At 54.1% G+C, this 18,426-nt stretch overlaps 1 protein-coding gene across 3 annotated transcripts in view; it reads right to left on the bottom strand.

Moving 5' to 3' along the window:
• Positions 1–1,486: 1,486 nt before the first annotated feature.
• The window catches only part of TOM1L2 (target of myb1 like 2 membrane trafficking protein), a 127,176-nt gene continuing 110,236 nt past the window's right edge, over positions 1,487–18,426 (bottom strand). The window contains exons 13-16 of one of the 3 annotated variants that reach the window (XM_024234841.3): positions 15,716–15,802; positions 8,866–8,925; positions 6,800–6,836; positions 1,487–5,742 (exon numbers count right to left, since the gene is read on the bottom strand). In XM_024234841.3, the coding sequence (XP_024090609.1) occupies positions 5,594–5,742; positions 6,800–6,836; positions 8,866–8,925; positions 15,716–15,802 (333 nt within the window). In that variant the 3' untranslated portion in view covers positions 1,487–5,593. The remainder of the gene's footprint in view (positions 5,743–6,799; positions 6,837–8,865; positions 8,926–15,715; positions 15,803–18,426) is intronic. The other 2 variants (XM_024234840.3, XM_054535485.2) reach the window with 2 other exon arrangements.

The raw sequence follows: 18,426 nt of genomic DNA, 5'->3' as shown, positions 1-18,426 counted from the left end.
AGAGCTCAGGCCTCTTTCAGTGCCCACATTGCCTGGTATAGTGCTGGGGGCACATAATGAGCCAGGATCTATGCTACCTGTTTAAAGGGACCTGGGTTTGCAGCCCCCCACCCCCGCTTCAGAAGCCCACTCCCCTTCTCCCCTGGGTGTGGGAACCTCTATCTCACTCCAACTGGTCAGAAACAGGGCTCTGCAGAGCTCCCTGGAGCCCAGGGAGGCAACTGGCCAGAGGGAGCTGGGTGCTGCCCCTTCTGGCTACAACTGGTGATGATGGTGGTCCCAAAATGGCCCCTGCCGTGACCTGACTCCTATCAGTAGGCAGGAGAGCCCCTCCTGAGCCACGCTCCCAGAAGGGCTGCTGTTCAGGGTGGGTGGGGCAGCTTTATCTGCTGGCCATGGACGTGGTGTCTTTCCTGCCCACTTCGTGGGCCTGTCTGGGAGGTCTGGCTCTGGGTTGGGTGCTGGTTCTGCCACTACTCCCTGTGCAGCCTGGGGCAAGCCTACAGCTCTTTCTAGTCCTCCATGTCTTCACTGGCACAGCAAGAGGTTGGGAAGATCTCCAGGTTCATCAGGGGTTTGGTGAGTCCACCCCGACTTGAGGTCCGTCCTTAAGCCCCAGCGAAGGGATTAAAGGGCCCTCGGTCTCCCAAGCCACTTGGAGAAGGCACAGTTCCCAGAGGCTCCCACAATGCACCCCTCATGAACCCCTATGCCTCTGGGCCTGAGGGGCCTGCTTCCAGGAGGACAGCTGCCTTACAACAAAGGGCTGCAGGCGCCCACCTCCAGGACAAGGGGAGAGGGGGAAAGAAGCCTTTTTAGAAAGGGAGAGCAGGCTGTGGGGATGGGAAGAGACAGGTTTCTTTTTGGGGGAATAAAAATGTTCTAAATTTGGTTGCGGTGATGATTGCCCAACTCTATGAACATTCTAAAGACTACTTAATTGTACACTTTAAATGGGTAAATTGTATGCTATGTGAATTATATCTCAGTAAAACTGTTAACAAGGAAAGTGTGAAGTCTACCTGGCTTGGAGCAGCAGTTCTCAAATTCAGTGCCCAGCACAGGCTCTGCAGATGATGCCCAGCCAAGCTGTGGGAGTCCAGCCAAGGGTGGGGGGCTGGGGCTTAGAGGGGGTCAGGGGGTGGCTCAGGCCTGCTTGCTCAAGGCCTGGGTGCCCTGGGCAAGGGTGAGTGGCCTCCTCCTGCCCATCTGGGACCTGGGGTGAGACCTAGGAACAACCACAGCACTTGGTCCTAGAGCTCTCAGGCAGGTTGTAGCAGGCTCACAGCCACTCCCACCGATGTCACAACCTGGGCCACGCACAGGGATTTTCCTGGCCAGGTAAGGGGCTGCTCAGGCAGCCTGGCCACTGGGGAAGGATGGACTGAGGGTCCCCATGGCTGCCCCTGCTTAAATAAAGCAGGTGGTCAAAACTGGCAAGCCCTTCGGACAGTCATAGCCAATTCAACAGACCACACAGGCACAATTTGTTCAATTATTTATTTATTGTGGAATATTTTACATGCAAGAACCCAACTAGAGAGAGGGTATCTGGAAGGAGGCCAGTGGGGTGGATGGATGCTCTGAGCCTCGGGTGCACTGACCCACCCTCCAGAACCAGCTCTGCCCACAGAAACACACGACAGTGACAAAAACACTAAACTCTAGGACAAGTGGACAGCAAACACAACATTCAACACATTCCTCTTTTCAGTAGCCCCCAACAATCCTGAGAATCCTCACAATTAAGTGCAAACTTTAGGAAATAAATATCCATCCCCCTCTCCGGGAGAGCCTGGAGGTATGGACAGACAGAAGCAGTTCTGACTCAGGGGCTGATGGCTGCTCCCTACGGCTGGTGGCTGCAGGGGAAGCCTGACTTGGACCCCACAGATAGGAAGGGCTGGTGACGGACACTGGGGGAGGCGAGCACTTCAGGGGCTGACAGGCAATGTCTCTGGGGTGGAAACACTTCTCTCTGGGTGGGGAAGACTGGCTGTAACCCAAGTGGGTGAGACGTCCCCACAGCTGACAGTGCAGAGGCTCCCGGGGACCACCCCAGCAGTGCCAGAGGCTGAGGCCAGGCTGCAAGCAAACACTCCTCCACACTGCTCTTCCAGAGCTGCCCCAGGGGCTGGCCTGGCCCCAGGTGGGCCCATGGCCTACCCCAAGCCATCCAGAAGGCTGGGCCCGACTGAGTTAGAGATGTGTGTCTGCGGGGGCCGAGGGTGGGGTGTGGCAGTGGGAAGAAGGGAGGCAGGAGCGTGAGCATCGGCAGCAGCTGCCCTGCGAGCATCTGTTGCCCCTGGGCCATGTGGAGCCCTTGCCCCAACTCTCCAAGCTGGGTCCTCTCCTCCCCAGGGGCTGGAGTGACAGCACAGGCCCCAAGACCACCAGGTGGCATGGTGGGGTGGTGGGGGAAGGCTAGTGAACCAAGGCACCATCACTCACGTGGAGGCGCTAACAGAAAGACAGGAGGACAGACGGATGGTCACCTTTCCCTCTAGCCCAGGCCAGCAACAACCCCTTGAGGCTCCAAAGCTCCTTGTCCCATGCATGCTGGTAAGTGAGACAGTCATTCTCAGCCTGGCCACAGTTGGCCTGCTTAGTGCCTGGAGACTGCCCAGGCAGGGCTACTCTGCGGCAGGCAGGCCAAAGGCCCATGGTGCCGGGGGCCCAACTGCACATAGCGCCATTCTCTGCCGCCCACTGGCCAAAAAGGTAGGCGGGAGGGAATGGTTAGTTTTCACATCTCAGCAACAATGAACGCAGAAAGGGTTAAACACATTCCCAAGAAAATATTTTGACAAAATAAATATTTTAACCTATAATCAGGTATAATTAGTGCTTATAAGGAATCCCAACAATAATTTAGTGTAATTAAGTATATACTGTATCTGTGATTTCTAACACTCATGGAGAGGCTGGTGGGCCTTGAGAGTCCAGGTTTCCTGACAGGGCCACGCCCCCTTCCTGGATCAAGCAGCCTAAGGACTGTGCTCCCCAGATGGTGGGGTCTGGGAGCAGAGACCTCAGGACAGGACATCTCGCCGGGGCTAAGCGGAACCCACTCTGGGGCACCGGGGCTGTACTTGCTTCCTGTGCAGGCCTCAAGCAAGAGCCCCCTCTGCCTACAGGTGGGGCAGGCTACCTCCGGATAGGAGGTGCAAGCAGGCCACCCGAGGGGTGGCTCTAGGCCAAGAAGGCAGGTGATACTTGTCAGCATGGCCAATGGCCTCCTGCCAGCCCATAGAGGTCCACCACTCCCTGCTGCCCCTGGGGCAGCCAGGCCTCTCCAATGATGCCTGGCAACCAGCTGGCGCTGGGGTAGGGCAGTTCTGGGCGTGGATATGAAAAACAGTTTTGCTGAAGGCTCCCCAGCAGGGTGCCTATCTCAGCTTCACACACTACGGAATCCCTGCTTTCAGAGCCTCCAGGCTCCTGACTTTTTGGGACTCCCGGTTCCATGAGGCAGGGAGGCTGGCTCTTCCCTCTGAGGACACTGGGTCTGGGCTGCAGTGCTGAGGCTGTGGAGCACTGACTGCCCGAGGTCTGGCTGCCCACCACCCGCAGGCCCAGCTCTGGCAGGGCCTCAGAGACAACCCAAGTCACAACCCAAAGGCAGCCAAAGGGCTGGGGCCTCTGGGTGCACCTGGGCCATCCCAGCTACCTTTTCTGCAGCTCCAGTGAAGCCAGCTGACTTCAGAAGTCTTCACATTCAAGCTGGCCTCAGGGGGGGTCTGTCTTTGAGAAACATTGAGGAGAGAGGCAGGGGCTCATCAAGCGTCAGGGAGCAGAGGGGCCAGGCAGGTGTGGCATGTGCTGCCAGAGAGGACAGGGCTAGAATCAGGCTGGCCAGGCTCCACGGAGGAGCTTCCTGGGTGAACCTGAGGAACTGGAGTGTGACATCCCAGCTAGTCCCGCCCTCAGCCAGACAGAGGTTTCCTCTCTGGAGGAAGAAGCTGGAGGGCTGCTAGCCTGGCACAGGGTCCTGGGTCAGGCAGCACTTGGTCTTCACGAATAGTTCCTGTTGATGCTCAGCATGACCCCCAGCTGAAGCCGCCACCCTGAATGCTCCCCAACGACCATGTCGCTGGTCTCTTCTCCCGTCAAGCCCAGCCCTTTCCCTGCTCGGCTGGTGGTCTGGGCCATCCTGCCAGGTGGGAAGGGCTAACTACACCATGGATCAGGAACCTGTGCTGACCTAGGCAGTGCATGCTGGAGGGGACAGGAGCAGACTGACCCAGCGAGCTGGGCCCAAGACACACGGGGATGCGCACAACTGCAGTATTCTCCTTCTGAGCAACAGCAGCCTGGTGAGAGGTGTGGGTCAGGTGTCTGGCTGGACCAGGGCCTGGGATGACCCATGAGTCCCTTGCCCATGGCCAGGAGACACACCAGTGAGGACACGGGATGGGAATACATGTTACCAGCCCCTAGCTGCTCTGTCTGCCTTCAGGATCAGCTTGGGGAGAGAGTATAAATTGGTAGCCAGAGGACCTCTGAGGTGGGAGGAGGCCAGACTGTCAGGAGAGTCTGTGCAAGGAGGCCAAGGCCTATGCCAGGGAGCAGAGCAGGGGCCTTAGTGCTGCCCAGTCCTCTCAGTCACTGGGAACCTCCAAGGATGCCGCAAAGCTGTTTGCTGCTGGCTCTTGAGGCAGATGTGTGAGGCTACGGTAGGCCAGGCCACAGCACTGAGTGTGGCCCATGTGCACATCTGTGACACTTCCCCAGGCAAGCCAGAGCAATGCCTCCAGTGCAAGTCCCTCCACAAGCCAGGACCAGGTGCGTGGGTGTGAGCCTGCAGCGTGTGCGTGGCAGTTTGGTTTATTGGTAGTGTCGTCTCAGCAGCGTGCCACATGGCCACCATCTGTGGGCTGCCTGCTGCCCTCCCAATTGTCCTTGGCCCTCTCCCTGCCCTGGGAGCCTGCAGGGCCCCTTGGTGCCAGGCTCGGCTGCTGAGCCAGCTTGGGTGTGAAGCCTGGGCTGGCAGCTGAGTGATGGAGAGAGGGTCAAGGAGGTGAGAGACCCCCCGTGGACACCCAGCAGAGCCTTCTCAAATGCTGATAAGCCAAACGTCACAAGGTGACAAGTCCAAGGAGTGAGACCAGGCTCATGGGTGCAGCACACCCTGTTCTTCCAGAGGTGCCACAAAGCCCCTTCAGAGAGAGAGGGGCCCAGGAGGGCAGAATGCCTGAGAAGGTCGCTGAGCCAGGCAGAGGTGAGCACAGGGCGGGGCCGGGCCTGCTCCTTCTCCGTGGGCAGGTGGAGGAAAGACAGTCCGGGTGGTCTGCTCAGGAAGCACTGCCTGGGGCTGGGCCACTCTGCCCGCTCTTCCTGGGAGGAAACATGGGCAGAGGGGCCCATGGTGGGAGGGGAGAGAGTCTCTGGCTGCAACTGTCCCACCACTCAGAGAAAAGAAGTGGCTGAAGCTGGTCCTGACTAGTGGGAGGCCTGGGAGCAGACACGGCATTTCCATGGAGACACAGGTGTGCAGGCCATGTGGAGCTGGGGATGTAGGAGTGGCCAGTGCCTGGTGTCCACGGGGTGCGAGCGGGGACCCGCCATCTGGGGAGGCAAACCACAGAGCTGCTCACAGGGCGAAGAGCGCATCTTCTGACCGCTCTGGCTTCTTCCGGCCGGAAGGGTTTGAGGCTGGGGCAGGAGCCTCCATGGGGGGCGAGGGGAGGTCGGGAACCATTTCAGCAGCTTTGGCTCTTTCTTCAAGGAATTTATCAAACTCTGCAATACAAACCAAGGCAAGGGTCAGGGTTGGTGAGGGCCGGCCACCAGAGGAAGCGTACCCTTCCACTCCCCAGCCTGTTTCATCTTCTAGGGCAAGCATGAAGCCCACCTAGGAGCAGGTGGGTAGGGAGGGGTTCGTGAGCTGCGGGGTGCGGGGAGGCTCCCGGCTGTGCCCAGCCCTCCGGCCCTGGAGGGAAAGGCTCTGGAAAACACAGCCCAGAGTGCTCACCCCACTGCTGACCATTTTCCAGATCAGCACTGGGTTTTGTCCATTTTCTAGTTTGTCCATTTTCCAGATCAGCACTGGGGGTGGGGCAGGGTAAGCTGGAGGGGCTGGCTTCTGATTAAACAGGCAGGAACCATCCCACCTACCCCAGCCTTGCCCACCAATGGGGGACTGAGGAGATGCTGAGGAATGCAGTGGGGAGGGGGGAGTGCCCCATTTCTATGGGCACTGAGAGCTAGGGAGCAGGGTCCTGTGAAGTTTCCCTCCGTGTGGAGTGGTCTGGCCACAGGGTCTGGCAGACTTGGGGAGAGGAGGACAGGAGCATGGAGAGGCAGGTGGAGTGGGGCAAGATGAGCTTGGGGAGGCAGGATGTGAAGGGCAGGGGATGTGGGGGTGGCCATGTGGGAGAACTAAGACCCCGCTGCTCCCATCCAGCCCATCAGCTGAGGCCCAGGAGAGGCTCCTCCCTTCTGGCTCAGTGGCCCAAGGGTGCTGCTGCGCACCTCCACAAACTGCGTGTCTGAGCTGGGCTGAGCATCTGTGGGTCAGGACCAGGTGGCAATCTGCACCCGCTATTCACCAGCTCTGCAACTTTGTGGAAGTGACATGTTCTTTCTGACCTCTGTTTCCCAATAAGCGAGATAAATCACACTTCCCAAATCAGCATAAGACCTGGGTGGGACAAAGCCACCCGTGAAGCCCACGGCTCAGTGCCTGGCACCAGTAGGTGCTCTGGCAGCGGGGGCTCCAAGGTGATGGGGGCTGGCTCCTGTGCAGCCTGGGCAGAGGCAACAAAAGGGGGCTGTAAGGCCACTGGCCAGGCCATACCTTCACTTGTGACACCCTCCTCCAGATCATCGCCCTTCTGTGGGAGGAGCAGAGAGAATGAAATTAGGGCACTGGTCCAAGCACTGCCCGCCCAGCCACCTCTGTCTGCCATGGCCACCCTAGGGCAGCACTGCCCAGGGTAGCCCGAACAAAACTTCCTAATTTTCCCTGTTTCCAGATTTCTGTAATAGTAAAATACTGCTCTTCTTATTGGAGAAACAGAAGCTTTGTTTTTAAAAAACAAAAGCAAAAAAATTCAAACATGTTTTAGGTTTTGATCTTCCAGAAGGGCTGGAAAGAAAACTCCAAAAATGGTGCAGGCTGGTTCTCCAGCCTGGGCTGTGGAGGGCGGGACCCCACCTTTGGCACTCTTGAGGCTCTAGGGAGAGGCACAGAGCAGTAGCCACAGGGGGCTGAGCCTGAGCACACACAGGGTCACATGTACCCAACACAACACCCACTCACTGCCAGCCACAGGGTTTCTGGGAAGACGCTGTTGACACCAATAGCTGGAAACCACACGAGGCCTTGATGGCTCAGGGCCACAAAGCCCACAGCACAGGGCCTGTCACTCAGTAGGTACTTTGGCAGTGGAGGCTGTGCCTCCAGAAGCCATGTCCTGCAGCCTCCTGGGAGCTGCACCAGCCTCCTCCCGTGGCCCAGATTATATTACCTGCTGCTGGCTCCTGAAGGAGCCATGGAGGCTCTGTGCACTCAAAAATTAAAGTGCACCAGACTTGATTTTGTTTGGAGAACACAGTAGTGTCTTGAGCTCATGGGGTTCCCTGGGGACTGGGGAAGAGCAGCATGTGCAGGGCCTCATTGGCAAGGGGCAGGATGGGGAAGTGACAAAGCCCTGGGTTGGGCTAGGAGACCTTGGTTCCTTCCTGGCTCTACCACTGACCTGCTATGTAGCCTTACTGGACACATCCCTTCCCTGTCTGGACCCTGGGGTCCCCCTTAGAAGTTAAGGACCTTGGTCCTTCCTGCCTTGCTTCTGTGAGAGAAGCAATTTCTTTTCGAGGCATCCCCTTGGGAAAGATGTCCCGGGGTGTCTTCTTCCTCCCTGACACCCAGGCAGCTGCCTTCTTTGGCAAGGCATGTGTTTGGAAAGACTGACCTTCTGGGGAGGAGGTCCAGAGCAGCCAGAGGCCCCAACCTGAGTCCTGCTGTCCTAGTGTGGGAGGTGGCCAGCTCACCAGCCCACAGCCAGCCAGGCTGACCCTGTGGTTAAAGAACTCAACAGGCTCTTCTGCCTGGGGACAAGGCCCCCTGCAGAGGAGGCAGCTAGGAGGGAGATGAGGTGTCTCCAGCTCTGGGGGAGAATCCAACTACCCCATGACTCTGGGCAAGCCACTTTCCAGAGTGCACTTCTTCATCCGCCACCCTGAACCCCTACTGGGCTGCTGAGAGTGAAAGTGCTTTGTAAAGAACAGAGGGAGGGGCCAGCAGTTATCACATGCAGTCACTGCAGCTCTCCTTTCTTGGGACCTGTTGCCATTTTCGGATGCATAGTATCCTCATCTTCTAGCCCTAACTCTGAGGATGGAGACAATGGGTCTTTGGGGCAGGGGTTCTTTTAAATCAAAAATCAGGAAGGGAGGAGGGGGATGACAGCCAATTAAAAACAAAAGCACTGTGTGTATACTTCACAATTAAAAAAAAAAAGAAATGAAAACAAAAAACAATACAAAACATGCTCCCCCTACACTCCCTCCCCCAAAAAACCAAAGCACGCACACACATCTGAAATGGAAAAGATACTGGGGGGAAGGCAAGTGTGTGTTTTGGAGCCGGCTACGGCTAGGACTGTGTGGGTGAAGGAGGCTGTGCCCAGGGCCTTGCCCCCAGCACAGCTGGCCTCCGCAGGCCTGGAGGCCACTGCAGCACCCACAGCTATGGGCTGATGTCGGGGAGGAGGGGCAGCTATGGAGCTTGCCCAGACCTCCCTTCTCCACTGACCCAGACAGGGGTGGAGCCCCTGCTGATGCTCCCGCAAGGCCTGTCCTCAGAAGAGCCTCTGCCGCTCCACACCCCACAGATGAAATAGAAAAGTCGAGTCTCACCAGGTCGGTCCTGAGCCACACCTCAATGTCGTCCATGACAGAGGGCTGCGCAACGGGGATCTATGGAGGCGGCAAGCAGCGGGCCAGGCAGCCCCCACACAGCCAGCAAGGGGAGACAGAACACCGGAACAAAGGAAATCATCAACAGCAACCCCAAATAAAACCAAAATGTACACAGAGCAAAAAAACACAATTGGCACGGCACACAGGGGCAACACAGGGCAGCCACGTGTGAGATGGCAGGTGAGGAAAGCAATGAGGTGCAAATGATAAGAAGCAGGCTCCCCGGCAGGGCCGGCGGTAAGGAAGGTGGCTGTACGCGTTCTTGAAATGGAGAACTTTTTGACTATGAGTGTCCACTCTCACATTGCAGGGCCTCTCAGCCCGGGGCTGCAAAACACCTTCTAACTTCAGGAAGGCGCTGCCATGCAGGCTGATTTTGAACTCAGCCACTATGACAGTCCGCTGTCAAGCCCAACCCAGGGGAGGCCAAGTGACAGCCTGCCCAGAGCAGGGTACAGGTGCTCAGAGGGCAGGGCAGCACCAGCCCTGGGGGATGCAGGGGGTCTGTTTGCTCTGCTGAAGAGATTTTGAAATGCGTCCGGGTGCATTTCTGAGTGGAGAGGGGAACTGGAGGAGATGCATGCTCCGCTGGGCTGGGTGTGGCCTGGTAGACAGAGGCAGGCACATTTTACCATCAACAGAAACACAGCAAAAACGAGGGCTCTGATGACAAAGGGGACTATGGGGCTTTAGTCTTCTTTGTGTCTCTTTAGGGGAAACTCATGAAGCAGCCCTGAAAGCAACAGCTCCCTTTAGTCTCGTCCTTTCTTCCCTGTGTTCAATGGCTGGCTGTGCTTCAGGAGTCAAAGAAACGAAGTTCATCTGAGCACTGGGGCGCAGCAGCCAGAGCCAGGGAGGTGACAGCTTCCAGGCATACTAAGGTGTACCACGGGGGTGCCTGAACAGTCACCTTGCTTGGGCCCCTGTGCCAAGCACCTAAGGGACAGAGGCTCTGAAAAATGCACATGGCTAAAAAGGTTTAAGTTGCTGTCAAATATGACATGATAAGAAGTAAACTCCCTAGAAGCCATGTTAATGCAATGTTGGCTCCTAGCCTAGAGAAATGAGGTGATGGCCCTTAATCGCCTCCTCACCTATCCTGGCTCTGGGAGGTACCCTTCCGGGGCTCACTTGCAAGACCCCTGTTTCTATTACAAAAATGCCAGCACTGTGTCTATAGCTGGCTTCACCCAATGCCATGATCTAGGGTAAGACTAAAGTAAAAATAAGCAGTAAAAGGAATGCATACCCCAGTGTCTATCAAATGTAAAAAATAACACGACCTTCACAAAGAAAAAGAACAAAGAACACATATCACCAGCAGTGATGTGACAACTCCAGTCCTGGGGGTTGACACCTGCTGCTGATGGTGGTGGAGGGTGGTTTGGGGTCCCAGGTGGAGTCCAGCACTCCGAGCAGGTGTCTATGATGCCACCAGAGCTCTTCACTCCCTCAGTGAGCTCAGCTGGCCCTTTGCTCTGAGGAATGTGCTCTGTGTCCTAACTTCGGACCCAATGTGGGAAGCCCACAAGAGCACTTTCAGAAAGGCCCAAGCCAGTCACTGATCAGATTAGGAAGAGTCTGTGTTGCCCATTATTTCTTTGACTTATTGGAGACTTAAGAATGTTGAATTGAGCAGGGCACGGTGGCTCACGCCTGTAATCCCAGCACTTTGGGAGGCCGAGGCAGGCAGATCACCTGAGGTCCAAGAGTTCGAGAACAGCCTGACCAACATGGAGAAACCCAGTCTCTACTAAAAATACAAAATTAGCTGGGTGTGGTGGTATGCGCCTGTAATCCCAGCTACTGAGGAGGCTGAGGCAGGAGAATCACTTGAACTTGGGAGGCAGAGGTTGCAGTGAGCCGAGATCATACCATTGCACTCCACCCTGGGCAACAAGAGTGAAACTCTGTCTAAAAAAAAAAAAAAAGAAAAAAGAAAAAAGAATGTTGAATTGAAAAGGTATCAGGGAGTCTTATCACCCAGACATGAAGCCTAGGGACAGGAGGCATGTGGGTCCTCACTGGGGGGATGGAGGCACAAATGACTGACAGATGTGTTAACAATGCCTAAGGCTGGTACTTCCTTGCCCATCAAAAGGCAGTAGGGCACACTGCTACTCTGTGCTTGCTGGCAGGCCTTGTGCCTTGACATTCCTGGAACAGGACACGCCAGTTATCATGCTCTCTATGACTGTAAGTCAGAATGTGTGGCCTCTGGGAGGACGCATGCCATGCTGAGTCCCCAGAACTGAAGCTTAGAAAGTCAGCAGCATCTCCAGAGAGAAAACAGTCCCACATTAGCGGTTAGAGTGCGCACCAGCCCTTTCTTTACACCTGACCAGCTTTTGTCCACTTAGCAGAAACAGATTAGATGTCCTGAGCTTTCCAGTGTGTTGCACAAGCTAGAACAAAGACATTACGGGGTCAGGGGCCTTAAACCTTCAGATTTTTCTTGTATTGTTTTGTTGCTGTTAAAGAACAAATCTCTTGAGGCCTGGGGTCATACTTTAATTTTCTTCTTTGGGGATTAATCTTGAGAGCCAACATGCTCAGAAAATAAACAATGACACTTAAGAAATTCCTCACCCCCTCAAAAATAACTTCCCAAAAGCTGGATCATGGGAACCCTTTTCTTCCATGTCCTAGATTTTTCCAAATAAGTGGTATGTTTATGGAATGGCATCCTCCAGACCAAGCCCTAGAGGGCACGCTGAGGAGAGTGCACTGGGTGGGGTCCATCTGGGCCCTCGCACTCACTGGTGGCAGGACCTGGGGTGAGTCGCTCCTCTCTGGACCCCACTTTCTTCACCGGAGAGCTCCCGAGTTTCTTCTATCCTAAGAAGCCTCAGAGATTTGGGTGGAGAGGCAGGAGCAGGGGACAGAGGCCTGAGCAATGCTTGGCCTCAATTCCCTCATCTGTGAAATAAGGCGATTGCTAGGTTGTATTTGGCTTTCAATTCTTATGACTCAGAAACCTTAACTTTCAGGTCGGTGCTTCTGTTTTCTAATTCAGAAACCCAGGGATGTCAGAAATTATGGGAATTGACTCATTACAATATGGAAGCCACTTGGCCTCAGGGCGTGAACCATGGTGGAGCAGGGTGATGGTTAACAGTTAAGCTTATATAACGTAAGCTTAAATTGACTTTCTTGTGGCCAGACACAAAACCTTATTTATCTAAACCTCTTGTCCTGGTAAATAAATGCCTTGAGTATTATAACAGGGCAAAGTTCCTTCTAATAACGTAGGTGCTATCAGACTCAGACTAAACATGTACACTGCTTAGAAAATATGAACTAAAGAAACTGTGGGAGGCCGAGGACGCACTCCTTGTCAGGCTGATGGGAGGGAAGTGGGGCCCTGGCTGGAGGAGGGGGCACTGCGCTGAGTCTTAGGGGACTCTGTTTCTTCCCTGCAGCTTTGGGCAAGTCACCAGGCCCCTAGGAGGCCTCGGTGTCCTCATCTGTCAGACTAGGGGCTGGCCCGGCAGATTCCTAAGAAGGCTGTTGGCTCTGATGTGTCATTGTTTTATATTTATTTATTTATTTATTTATTTAGAGACAGAGTCTTGCTCTGTTGCCCAGGCTGGAGTGCAGTGGTGTGATCTCAGCTCACTGCAACCTCTGCTTCCCAGGTTCAAATAATCCTTGTGCCTCAGCTCCTGAGTAGCTGGGATTACAGGCGTGAGCCACCACACCTGGCTAATTTTTTTGTTTGTTTGTTTGTATTTTTAGTAGAGACAGGGTTTTGCCATGTTGGCCAGGCTGATCTCAAACTCCTGGCCTCAAATGATCTGCCCAGCTCGGCCTCCCAAAGTGCTGGGTTTACAGGTGTGAGCCACTGCACCCAGCTTGACATGCCATAGTTTCAGCATTTTCTTGGGCAATGATACAAGCTGAAGGCTGGTCTGAGGGATCTGAAGAAGAGGATGAGTTGGAAGAGTGGGGCAGAAAGGAAGAAGACATGTGAAGAGAGAAAAGGAAGGAAGCTAGCAGAGGAATGCCCTCCAATAGAGACTGCTGCCTGAAGCTCAGCCCCTCTGAAGATAGGTAGGCCAGGCTGGCTTGGCTGAGGCAGTGGTTAGACTAGCCCTGCCCATTTTCAAAGTCCACAGACATCTTGGATGTCAGAAGCCACAGGTTTTGATCTGAGTGGCAGGTGAGCCATCCTGCTGTCAGCTGATTCTCACTTGCAACTGCAGGCAGGGGCAGCTCTGCCTCAGGGATCAGGAGGGAGGGTTGCCTGCCCAAGGGGGAGAGGCATGTGTCTGGTACTCCAGGGGTTAGGATTATCCTTCCAGTGTAAGAGGAGCCTTGGGGGCCTCCAGGTCTGAGGAGGGAGTCCCGCCCTCCAAACCCAAGCCTGGGTTTTGGCAGCAGCATTCTTTACTAACCTACCTCTGTTCTTGTTTTGACTTAGATTCTCTCACATGAGGATATTTTTCTGGCTGCACCCTGCAAAAGGGAGACACCCCTAGCTGATCACCAGCTAGGAGAGGCAAAAAGACCTCACACTAGAGAGGCCAGGGAGGGAGAGCACAAGCCTAGCAATCTCCCTGAGAGCCGCCTGGCCCTAGCCCATTGACAAGTCTCATTTCTCCTCAACAAGTAATAAGCCTGGTGGTGTCAGTTAACTTCTGTGTTGGCTATCCACACACCTGAGTCCCAGGAGCATAAGGGTTCCAACAGATGCTCCTCTGCAGCTTCCCACAGCCCCAGGCCCACAAGGAAACCCACCTGTCCAGTTTTCAATGCAACAAAAACAATTTGTGTAGCTCAGGTGTGCTATTTCCAGAGAAGCTGTGAATCCCTTCCTATGACACTTCAAGCACCACCCCACTGGGACAAAGTCTAAAAGCCTTTCATCTCACTCAATAGTACAAAAAGTTTCCAAGTAAAGAATTTGTACTCAGGAGGCTTGAAAAGACTCAAGGTTTCTACACTATGGGAAATAAGGCAAAGCAATTAATATTTGTTGTAAAGAAAAAAAAACTGCAGTCAGTCAGGCAAGACACCAGGTTAGCTGTTAGTTAGGTTTGTTTCTGGGAAGTTAGAGACTGGAGCTCTATGTGGGACCTGGCAGTGGCGAGGCAGTCTGTGTGGGCAGAGACAGGCACCACCACCAGCTGCCAAGGCCACCCTCAGGGGAGTTTGTGTGGGCAGTATCCTTTTTTGCAGGATTAATAGGCACAAGGGCACATGGGCTGGATCTTCCCAATGAACGGGCATGGTCTCCAGAAGCCCTGCTGCAAAGGCCCCCGACATGTGGGCCAGAAGCCAGCCCGTCCCTGAAGAAGCAAATGAGAGGCCTGGGCCAGCACATCTCTCTAAGAATGGGCTTGGGGTATAGTGGAGGAACTGCCTTCTCACCCAGAGCAGGAGTGTGCTGCTGCTATGAGAGGTGGCGGGGAGACCTGCCCAGGCTGACAGCAGAGCTGTGCAGAGGGCACCAGCCCAAGAGGCAGATGCTCCTTGCTCCCACGGCTCTGGGTGATCCTGCATGGCCCAAGTTCCTGCTCTCTGGTCACACTTTGCTCAAGCAGGTGGACCCTGTGCTGCTTGCAGTCTAGGACCTGCTGGCCTTTCGTCTGGCCACAGCCTAGCATAGCACACTAGGGGCAGTTATGTATTCCTCTCACCCCACCCCACCTGGAGGGAGAGGTGCATGTTCGCACTGCTTTCATCATCTTTCCTTCTCTGCATTCTCTCCAGCTCAGGCTCCACCACATGTACCAGAGCTTTGGGCTCTGCTAGAGGTGAAATGGTCATCCCAAGGTATACAGCCTGAGATGAGCTGACCCTCTCTCCATGCACCAGGCTCAGGCCACCTGAACAGACAAGGCAGGAGAGACCCTTGCAGGTCTGTGGGCCAGGAAAGCTCTGCTACATGAGAACTAACTGTGTTTACAACATTGAACTCCCCTGGGCTTTGTTTTCTTTTTATTCTGTTTCTACTGTGTTTGTGTATTTTTTTTTTTTTTTTTTTTTTGAGAGGGAGTCTCACTCTGTCACCAGGCTGGAATGCAGTGGTGCAATCTCAGCTCACTACAATCTCTGCCTCCCAGGTTCAAGCGATTCTCCTGCTTCAGCCTCCCAAGTAGCTGGGATTACAGGCGCACGCCACCACACCCAGCTAATTTTTGTATTTTTAGTAGAGACAGGGTTTCACCATGTTGGCCAGAAGGGTCTCGATCTCCTGACCTCATGATCTGCCTGCCTCAGCCTCCCAAAGTGCTGGGATTACAGGCGTGAGCCACCGCACCCGGCCTGTGTATTCTTCAAGAGGTTTCAAATCATTTTTAGGGACCTAGTGGATACAAGCAACTATATTATAAAAATCTGTCAAGCCTAGGACTGCCGAATTCACAGGCACTGGGCTACAGGGGGCTTCCCTGACTGGTCAGATGCTTTGAGTCTGTTCCCTTAGAATTGTTCCCTCCTAAGCAAAAGCCACAGTAACTTGTGCTCATCCTGGAAAAGTGAATACTGCCCGGAGCTCCGGAGACAGTAAAAGGAAGGAAAGGACCCTCTCCTCATCCCTGCTAATGTCCCAGACTCTTAAGGCCCGGGGACAGGGAGGTATTTTTGGGACTGGGAATCTGTGGCTTACAGCGATTATGCAAAAATAGGAGGGGAAATTTGGCACCCCTGCCAGAAAGAGAGAGTGTGGCCTTGTACTGTCTGATTCACAAAGGCTCCGCAGGTCACAAGAGGAAGACATGAGCTGTTACACAGGTAGGGGCTGGGGTGGACAGCAGGCTTGGCTCGGCTGGTGACTCCTCACCATTCCTTGGGTTATGAGCCAGCTGTCTATGGGCTCCAGGTCAGACTCCCCACCTCTACCTCTCTTCTGGGCCGAGGACAGAAAAGTCTCAGAAAGAAAAGTCACAGCAAGACCCATGAGAAAGAAGTCAATAGCACATATTGTGGAAACAGAAAAGTCACTCTTCAGACGTGATCCTTTGCCACGTAAGGAAATGTGATGCCCTGCTCCCAACCTCCACCCCTGGAACATCCCCCCTTACCTGCCTGGAAAAAAGAAGAAAAGTTTAGTAACCAAGAATCCCAACAGGATAACACATACTCATGCCAACTACTCCCGTGCCCTTGGAAAATCTCCAGGAGATCACAGAAGGTTGACCAGAGCCGCTTCTCTCAATTACGGCTATCAGGGTTGGGAGGGGGTCAACTTTTCAAAGAACCAGCTTTTACAAAAGCAATTCTACTTTTTTCTTTTTCCTGCATTTTTTCTTTTTTTTTCTTCTCTTTTCTAGTGGCGTGTGTATTCTTTTTCTAAACTCTTGAATACTAAATTTAGGTGTATTATTGCCTTTTAAAATATTTATTTGAGATGAGATCTCACTATGTTGCCCAGACTGGTCTCAAAAACTCCTGGGCACGAGCGATCCTTCTGCCTCAGCCTCCTGAGTAGCTGGAATGACTTTTTATTTTTCTTTTTGAGATGGGGTCTCGCTCTGTCACCCAGCCTGGAGTGCAGTGGTGCGATCTCAGCTCACTGCAACCTCCACCTCCCGGATTCAAGCAATTCTCTGTCTCAGCCCCCCAAGTGGCTGGGATTACAGGTACCCACCACCACACCTGGCTAATTTTTGTTTTTGTTTTTTTGAGACGGATTCTAGCTGTCGCCAGGCTGGAATGCAGTGGCATTATCTCGGCTCACTGCAACCTCCACCTCCTGGGTTCAAGCAATTCGCCTGCCTCAGCCTCCCAAGTAGCTGAGATTACAGGCATGCGCTGCCACGCCCAGCTAATTTTTGTATTTTTAGTAGAGATGGGGTTTCACCATGTTGGCCAGGATGGTCTCAATCTCCTGACCTCGTGATCCACCCACCTCGGCCTCTCAAAGTGCTGGGATTACAGGCGTGAGCCACTGTGCCCGGCCCTAATTTTTACATTTTTATTAGAGACAGGGTTTCACCATCTTGGCTAGGCTGGTCTTGAACTCCCACCTCAGCCTCCCAAAGTGCTGGGATTACAGGTGTGAGCCACTGCTTCCGGCCCTGGGATGACCTTTTCTTGACTGACTTGGTTGGATTTGATTTGTAGAGGTGTGGCTACACAATTTTCTCCCATTCATTTATTTTATTTTATTTATTTTTGAGACGGAGTTTCACTCTTCTTGCCCAGGCCAGAGTGCAATGGCATGATCTCGGCTCACTGCAACCTCTGCCTCTGGGTTCAAGCGATTCTCCTGCCCCAGCCTCCTGAGTAGCTGGGATTACAGGCACGTGCCACCATGCTCAGCTAATTTTGTATTTTTAGTAGAGATGGGGTTTCTCCATGTTGGTCAGGCTGGTCTCGAACTTCCGACCTCAGGTGATCCGCCAGCCTCGGCCTCCCAAGTGCTGAGATGACAGGCGTGAGCCACCGTGCCCAGCCTTCCCCTTTTTTATTGTGTTCTTAATTTCTCCCTTGGCCTCGTTTTCATTTCCAAGTCAGCATGGCTTGGGATGGGACAAGGTAACCTGAAATGCTGCAGGTGGGCAAGAATATGTGTAGACACACACATACACACACAGCCCACATGCTCTGCTGCCCTGTATCGCTAAGGCTGTGGCCATGACATTGCCCCATGGAGCAGCAAACATGAAAAGCAATCTGATGGCCAGGCACGGTGGCTCATACCTCTAATCCCAGCACTTTGGGAGGCCAAGACGGGCGGAGTGCCTGAGGTCAGGAGTTCGAGACCGACCTGGCCAATATAGTGAAACCCTGTCTCTAGTAAAAACACAAAAATTAGCCAGCTGTGGTGGTGGTGGGCGCCTGTAATACCAGTTACTCAGAAGGCTGAGGCAGGAGAATCGCTTGAACCTGGGAGATGAAAGCTGCAGTGAGCCAAGATCGCGCCACTGCACCCCAACCTGGGCGCCAGAGCGAAACTCCATCTCAAAAAAAGCAATCTGCCTACTGCTGGGTGGAAAACCTGCTGGAGTCATCAGGACCTTTGAAAACAGGGAGCTAGTCCAAGCCACACACGCAAAGGGTGAAGGGCGGGAAGTCACTCACATCTCCTGGGCTCAGACCCAGGCCTGGGCACTGATAATGGCAGGGGTGCAGCAGGACACACCCTGGCATGGACAAAGCAAGTCCTAGAGCCAGAGTGAGGTACAAATGAGGTCAGCCTCGTAGGGGCACAACAGGGCTGCTCCCAGTGCAGGCCAGGGTTGGCCAGGAGGAGGGGATGTCCTCACCAGGCAGTATCCTGGTAGGCCCCTAGCTGGGCTCTCTAATGCCCATGCTGGGGCAGGTGGGAGGACATTCTAAGTACTGGGACAATCAGAGTCATGAGCACTGCATTGATTTTGGGTGTCCCAGTCTCAGGGGTTCAGGTGGCACTGCCCACTCCTGTGGAAAGGCAGGGCACTGAGGGCCCAAGGCAGCCAGCTGGCTCTTCTGCGCCCTCTGGTGACCAGTGCAGAGGGATGCATGCCCTCAGATCCACCAGGCAAAGGCCAGCATGGATGAGGGAGAGTC

The sequence above is a fragment of the Pongo abelii genome, chromosome 19, assembly GCF_028885655.2.
Source record: "Pongo abelii isolate AG06213 chromosome 19, NHGRI_mPonAbe1-v2.0_pri, whole genome shotgun sequence".
NCBI lineage: Eukaryota > Metazoa > Chordata > Mammalia > Primates > Hominidae > Pongo > Pongo abelii.
The sequence above is the reverse complement of the archived record's forward strand: the minus strand, read 5'-3'. Positions and strand labels throughout refer to the sequence as shown.